General features: G+C 39.6%; 1 protein-coding gene across 2 annotated transcripts in view; it reads right to left on the reverse strand.

Moving 5' to 3' along the window:
• Nucleotides 1-3,794, reverse strand: part of alc (5'-AMP-activated protein kinase subunit beta-1) — a 51,148-nt gene extending 47,354 nt beyond the window's left edge. Inside the window, exons 1-3 of one of the 2 annotated variants that reach the window (XM_027381075.2) lie at nt 3,661-3,794; nt 1,537-1,722; nt 1,249-1,421 (exon numbers count right to left, since the gene is read on the reverse strand). In XM_027381075.2, coding sequence (XP_027236876.1) covers nt 1,249-1,421; nt 1,537-1,713 — 350 coding nt within the window. In that variant the 5' untranslated portion in view covers nt 1,714-1,722; nt 3,661-3,794. Of the gene's footprint in view, nt 1-1,248; nt 1,422-1,536; nt 1,723-3,481; nt 3,583-3,660 lie in introns of those variants that run through there. The other variant, XM_027381083.2, reaches the window with a different exon arrangement.
• Nucleotides 3,795-7,934: the final 4,140 nt, after the last annotated feature.

Consider the following 7,934-nt stretch of genomic DNA (forward strand, 5'->3'; position numbering starts at 1 on the left):
TTGAAAAGGGAGAAAGGGTTACGCCTTGCTGCTACAACTGCGGAGGCCGCCACAATGCCGGGTCTCCTGCATGCAGCGTGAGACCACAAATCAAGATTGCTTTGACTGTCCCCAAGGAAGGAGAAAATGGAAAAAGGCCGGTCACCACGCGGCCAGAGGTGCCGAGGGAGGAGACAGCTGCAGTCCCTAATGCCTGGGTGCAGGGCCCACCGCGGGTGGTGCCGTCGCCAGTGGCTTGTGATGACGGGCAGGACGGACAGGTGCAGGAAGTGAAGGAAGTGCCGCGGAGTAGTAGTGCGGATTTTTCTAAGGAAATATCCGTAATTATCAGGATGTTCCAGACGCTGATGCAGAGAATGGACGCTATCGAAAGGAAACTGGCCCAGGTTCCCAGCGAAGAAGTGGAAAAACAGAAAGAAGGGGATGAGGCAACGAAAGAAACTCCGATTAAAGACACAGAAACGAAACAAACGTATTTCTGCAAAGGAGCAAGATTCAGAAAGTGAGATAATTATTAAAGGGAAGGAAAGGAAAATAACAGCAAGTGTGGAGTACAACGATCACGAAAAAGAGAAACTCTTGGATTGATGGGAAATTGAACAAAACTTGACAAAGCTTAATGATATGCTGGAAGAATGGAAAGGCAAGGTAATGCATAGTGGAGCCTTATAGCATTATTGTCTATACTTTAGACAGCGGATTTCACAAAATATGTACGACAAAGAACAGTTGACCTGACCAGGGATGACCTGAGTGCCTGTCCTTCGCAAATAACAGCTGCACACATGGGTCGCCTATGGTACCTCACAGCTCATCAGTGAGTGTGTGCACGAACTTTCTCTTTTATAGACCATGACTCAATATTTTTGTTTTTGTATTTTATGTTATTGTCTGGTAATACACCTAAATTTTTGTATGAGAACTGTGAGCCCACACAGGGACTTATCAAGATATGGGTGAGGATAACCTACGTTACCACATCCTTTTGAGATGTAACCTTTTGTCTCAATAAACTTGTCAGAGTCAAAAAAAAAAAAGTCTCTCTCTCCCCCTTTCTCCCCCCCCCCTCTATCTCTCTCTCTCTTTTTCTCTCTCTCCCATTTTCTCTCTCTCCCTCTGATATCAATAGACTGAGAGCTATATTGTACACACAAATATACAGTTTCTTTGAATGTATTGTCTTGAAGACATATGAAAAGAGACCAGATGAGGAATCAAAAACTTAGGGATGCTATTATAAAACCTTACCTTTTCACCATAGGTATACTCTGCCATTGATTAAATGTGCCAGCAATGGACACAGCTTGGCCTCCTCCACTCCATTTAATCACAAAGGGTAACATTTTCTTGTTTCCCTGTGTAATTACAGCCCGAGGTCTAATAGGCACATGCTCTTCACTGTCTTTGCCATCAGAGGTTGACTGAAATTTGGAAATATATCACTGAACACCTTACACATATACATCAAAGTCTCCATATAAACACTGACAGAATATTGATGCATGAACTTCTAACAAAAACCCGCTGTCTTCATACTTTTTTCAATACAACAGGTTCCTGCTCCTCCTCTGATGGCTGTTGGTGTAGCTTGTTGGCCTTATGTTTATCAAATGTAAATGCTTGGCCATCTATTCTTCCTGGAGAGTAAGGAGTAAATTGGTCTCCTGATTTATGACGATCTCTCCGTTCACCTATGGAAGCGTGGTTACCCATATTTTAAACCTGTAAAGGGACATAAAAAAATATTACCATTAAAAAAACATTTATTTATATCTGAAAAGGATACCAACCCAATTGTACCTTCTTCACCCTTTCCTTCTAATTTCAATAAATCTAGTCCTCTCAGCTCTAAGTTATCAAGATTTGCTTACAGTATAAAGTAAACCATTCATGGGTTCATGATGAGAAATCTGTACAGAGGCACACATAATATTCAAATCAGAAGTTATAAAGCATTACCCCATTCTTAACTGAGTCAAGGGGTTGGCTGGGAAAGAAAAAAGGTTAAAAGCTATTCAATCCTCCAAAAGTAAATCTGTTGCCCTCACATTTTTCACTCTTTCCTTAACTCATGTTTGTTATACTGTATCATGGCGACAAAAAAACACTTTTCATTAAACAGACTCCATCTGCCAGTTTCTTTGAATTGTGCGAGGCCTGACCCAAAGAATATTTGTATACTTGACAGGCATAAATAAAGAAATAAATGCGCATTCATCAGTCTGGACATGCATATCAACCAGGCTAATAGATAGTTCAATGTAAATCTATCAGATATATAGACAGATGTGCCTTTATTTCTGCGTCTATTTATGAAAATTCATTGGGCTGGGCTTGGCACAATTTTAACAAACCGGACGCATATATCATTTACATTTACTGTATCAAAAGACTAATAGATTCTTTTCATTGTTTATACTTCATATTATCTAAGTAGCTTAGATGGAGTAATAATAAAGAACATCATGCTATTTTCTACAAATGCATTTTTGTTGTTTTGAAATTTTCAAAGGTCTACATCTGTCATTTATGCTTTACCATGCTGGTAATATATATTTGTTGAGAAGACCCTATACTATATCTCCAAACAGGAAAACAAAGAATCATCACGATCGGGCACTCCTGCATGTCAGCTGTACACTCTCTCCTACCATGATTACATGGAGTATTCTTTGTGTTTCATTGCAAGAGTTTGGCAGCAGCCACCCATGGGGGGGTCACAGGAGGCACAGTCCTCTACTAGAGACAAAACAGTGAATGATTATGAATATTTTCTTCATATTTTACCCTGCAATTTCTCTGATACCCTTCATGTCCTCCCCTGCTGTCAAGGCCAAGATTGTTGCTAATGAGGTGGGAGGGGGAGGGGGATTTCCATACAATAATTTCTGTAAATTTCAAGTTTCATTCTTTTCAATTTGGGCTCTCAAACACTTTTATGTTTAATAACTGTTATTTTTCAGTTGCTAATGAGGTGGGAGGGGGAGGGGGATTTCCATACAATAATTTCTGTAAATTTCAAGTTTCATTCTTTTCAATTTGGGCTCTCAAACACTTTTATGTTTAATAACTGTTATTTTTCAGTTGTAAGTTGTGACGGATGTGCACAGATAAGTTTCTTAGTTGTTATGACGGATATGCAAAGATAAGTTTCTTAGTTTAATTTGCACTATCATTTGCATTTATTATTTTCTATATAAAAGATGGCTGGATGAAACAACTTTTACCAAACTATTCTGTAAAATTATCACTACCGGTATACCTACCAAGAGACCCAGTTCAAGATAATTTAATGTTATTAGTTTTGCACAATTTCTCTGGTATACTTCATGTCAACCCCAGAAATCAGGGCCAATATTCTTGCCACTCTATGGTTCAACAAAATGAAACTAATATAAGAGCACATTGAATATCACAAACAAGCAGTCTGTCATTTACATTTTAAGAAGAAAAACTACATAATAATATTCATTATATTAACTTTTTCAAACAGATGAAATTCTTGCGACCAACTGACACGTCTACAGCCATGGGGCTTCTCTGCCTTTCCATCTTAAAATATTAATGTCGTCAATCATTGTTTTATTCTCACAATAAACTTTACTTATACATAATACATGAAAATGCGCTGCTTGTGTACGAAATGAGAAAATGACGCACCAACAGTAACAGTTTCCTAACACAAGATGACCTTCAGGGCGGATTGGGAAGCTCTGACGACGGGAGAATCTAGATTGTTTTGGTTTCAGAGGAGGATTCGCCAGCGTTCGCATAGGGATGCCCCTCTTCCGACGAGCGACTGCTACCAGACTATATAGTCTTCGCTGCAACACGGAAAAATATATACAATACATAGTATAATTATGTATATCATATATATACATATATGTATGTATGTGTACATATGTTTATAAATACACACACACACACACACACACACACACACACACACACACACACACATATATATATATATATATATATATATATATATATATATATATATATATATATATATATGTATATATATGTATATATATATATATATATATATATATATATATATATATGTGTGTGTGTGTGTGTGTGTGTGTGTGTGTGTGTGTGTGTGTGTGTATGTGTGTACATACACACATGCACGCGCTGCGGATATATGTGATGTGAATTTTACGGATTATTCTTTTTTGGTAATAACCATAATCTGTTTACATTTTCACTGTACCATTGGGCTTGTTTGTTAGTAGTTCTATAAACATCACTTGAGGGCAGTTCACATAAAATTCAAGCATCGGTAAAGGAAACAAAATTTCGTCTAAGGAACTATATACATTTCGCAATGACTCTATATCACTCTTTCCTTTATTGGGTGGAACTCGATTCTACTGATATACATTCATTTTATTAATTTTCTACAGAATGATGCTCTATTACAGCAGTCTCCGGCGCAAATTTCTAATGATATTGAATAACGCGCTCCATTCAAATATGTTTTCTTGCTGTGTTCATTCTTCTCTTCCAATGACGTTGTCAAAATTCTTCGAGTCCGAATTCTGGTATGACTTGGATTTTTCCCTCCCCAACACACAACAAGCATTTGCATGTTACAGACAAAATGCTAAGGGCGATCCACTTGGGTAGACTTGAAGGTAGGACAAAAGTTTGTATTGTCATGTTAACCAAATGTAGGGTTTTATCAAATCTTCACTTCCATAGACGTTGTCACAAAATTCTTCGAGTCTGAATTTTGGTATGACTTGGATTTTCCCCTCCCCAATACACAACAAGCATTTACATGTTACAGTCAAAATGCTAAGGGCGATCCACTTGGTTCCGTACGGGTATCAGACTCAGAAAGTTGAATGTGCTGTCGATGTTGATTATATATTTGGCATGTAGTTAGGGATGTGTTTTATTGTATTGTTGGCATTGCATTGTGGGCATAGTGGCGGGAAATTCTATCAATCTTGTGGCATTGACCCTTAGGCGGGCCAATACCACCTCCTCCCTTCTATTTTTTCTGTGGGCTGTGTCCCACACTTCAGTGTTTTGCCTGATTTTGTTAGGCAGTTGCAGGTCGGTCCACTCACTTTGCCACAGGAGATGAATTTTTGCTTTTATAAGAGACACAAAACACCTGAGATCTGTCCGGACTATGCTAAGGTCCAGATCGCCAGTTGACCCGGCTAATCGGTCAGCCTGTTCATTGCCATGGATACCAGAGTGGCCTGGCACCAATATCAGCTTGATTGATTTGTTGGCACTATGTAGCTTACGAATGATATTACCCAGAAGTTCACTTTGAGTGGTTTCTAATGATTTAATGGCTTTAAGTGAACTTAATGAGTCAGAAAAAGTGACTATTCTATCGTGGGTCGTCGATAGTGCAAAATCAATAGCTTTATCAATTGCAAAAAGTTCGGCAATAAAGATCGATGTATGATTCGGCAGTCTGAATCTCAACCCGCATTCATTCGACCATACACCTGCACCCACTACTTGCTCGGTCTTGGAGCCGTCGGTATATATATGAAAAAAGGAAGATGTTTAATAAGGATCTCTCTGAACCTCTGGCGTACTCCCACCTCCGGCGCCATGGCCTTGGTTGATGGAAGCCAAGCTTCCATGATGGAAAAATTGGGGGTTTCCCATGGCGCTATATTTGTATGAACCAGGGTATCGATGGTAGAGAGATCTATACCGACTTTAAGGATGAGGCCGTGGAGTCTTGCAGTAAAGGGCCTAATGGCACCATTACCATTAGGGTGGCTCGGGTCTCGATCCACCTTCGCGGCATAGGTCAGCGCCAGCTGGCCGCGTCGGAGTCGGAGGGGAGGTACTCCTGACTCCACCTCAAGACGCTCAATCCTTGTGCATTTGAGGGCTCCAAGACATCTACGCACACATGCATTCTGCACAACATCCAAACCTTTCAAACTTGAGGCCGATGCCGAACCATTCACGATTGACCCATAATCTACTTTAGACCTAATCAGGGCTTTATATATCATTAGCAAAGACTTTCTATCAGCTCCCCATTTATTTCCAGAAATGCACTTTAATAAATTTAGTGCTTTTTGACATTTATTCTTTAATTGACCAATGTGGTCTTTCCAATTAAGTCTATGATCAAAAAGTAGACCAAGAAATCTAGCAGAATTTTGAATAGGTATCGGGTGGTGATCGGCATTCTCCTTCGTGAAAAAATTACCCCAATACTCTTTCTTGTGGAAAACTTAAAACCCCACTGGAGGCCCCAGTTATGAATCATATCCAGTACCAATTGGATGCGATTTGCTGAGAATTCTGCATTACTGCTGGAATGCCATAATGCACAATCATCAGCGTACAGTGAGTATTTAAGATTCCGAGGGGGAGCTGGTAAGATGTCATTTATCATACACAAAAATAATGTAGGTGACAAGACACTTCCTTGTGGGACCCCGTTTGCCTGGACAAAAATGTCCGAGTAAGTGACATTGTCAGAAAACAATTTAACAGCAAAAGTTCTGTCAGAAATGAAATTTTGAATAAAACAAGGCAAGTTTCCATGTAATCCGAAAGCATAAAGTTTTCTGAGTAGGCCATATCGCCATGTCATGTCATAGGCTTTTTCTATGTCTAAAAATACTGAAATCAAAAAATGCTTTTTGGCAATTGCCTCTTGAATATGACTGGCCAGTTTTACTAGCTGATTGAGAGTTTGGCGTCCTTTTCGGAAACCGCACTGCTCGTCAACTAGTAAATTCCAGGAATTTAAAAAAATGCAATAGCCTACTGTTAACAATTCGTTCCATGACCTTGCATAAGCAACTTGTCAACGCAATTGGGCGGTAGGAGATGGCATGTTTGGGATTACCCCCTCCTTTCAATATGGGCGAAGTGCCATGAGTTTGGAAAAGTCTGGCTTTCCCGAATTTCATTGTACACTTCTAGCAATTTAATCATAGCATCATGATTAAGATGCTTTATCATCTCATATCGAATCTCATCAGGGCCTGGAGACGTTCCTCTACAGGCTTCTAGGGCTTGGACAAGCTCATTCATTGTAAGATCTTTATTGTAATCAAATTCATCTCCTGTGGCAAAGTGTATGGGTTGCAGCTCAGCCGCTTCCTTGATAGTCAGGAATGCGGGATGGTAGTTGTCTGAGCTGCTTGTATAAGAGAATTGCCTGGCGAGTGCAATAGCAATGTCTCTAGGTGAATCTAAATTGTTGCCCTCATGAATGATGTTTTTAATTTTGAAAGGATTTTTTCCTAATGATTTTATTGACAGTGGACCAAACCTGTGATATTTTGGTGTTACATATTGATGGTAGAGACAAAGCTTCGCTAGGAGTCTCTTTTGGCTTGTCTGATTGTTCTACGAGCCCTAGCTCTTGCTAGTTTGTAATTGCAAAAGTTCTTGTTTGTGATGTTATTTTTGAAAAACCTGTAGGCCCTATTGCGTTCACAGAGTACCCTGCGGCAATCTGGTGTCCACCATGGAACTATGCTTAACGCTATCTGTCGAAGTCTTAGGAATGGATTTCATTGCTGCATCTAAAATAGAATTTGGAATATTGTTTACTTTATCATCAATGGTTTCTCCAACAAGTTCGAGCTTGACGCTCCTTGTGAAGGTGACCCAGTCTGCTCTTTTTACGTTAAATTTAGGTGCTGAAGGCATTCTGGTTGTGTCACATGAATATTTAATAAAATAGGAAAGTGGTCGCTTCCCAACGAGTCGTCAATGGTGTGCCACAGGCACTTGGCTGCTACTGCTGAAGAGACCAGAGATAGGTCAATAAAGCTCAAATTACCGGTATTATCGTCCACTCGCGTTGGACTATCATCGTTCAGAAGGATTAAATAGGAATCGTTAACTAGCTTAACTACTTGCTCACTACTATCCACCCGCAGGGAACCCCCATTAAAATCACCTAAAATTACTTT

The sequence above is a fragment of the Penaeus vannamei genome, chromosome 25 (assembly GCF_042767895.1).
Source record: "Penaeus vannamei isolate JL-2024 chromosome 25, ASM4276789v1, whole genome shotgun sequence".
In the NCBI taxonomy this organism is placed as follows: domain Eukaryota; kingdom Metazoa; phylum Arthropoda; class Malacostraca; order Decapoda; family Penaeidae; genus Penaeus; species Penaeus vannamei.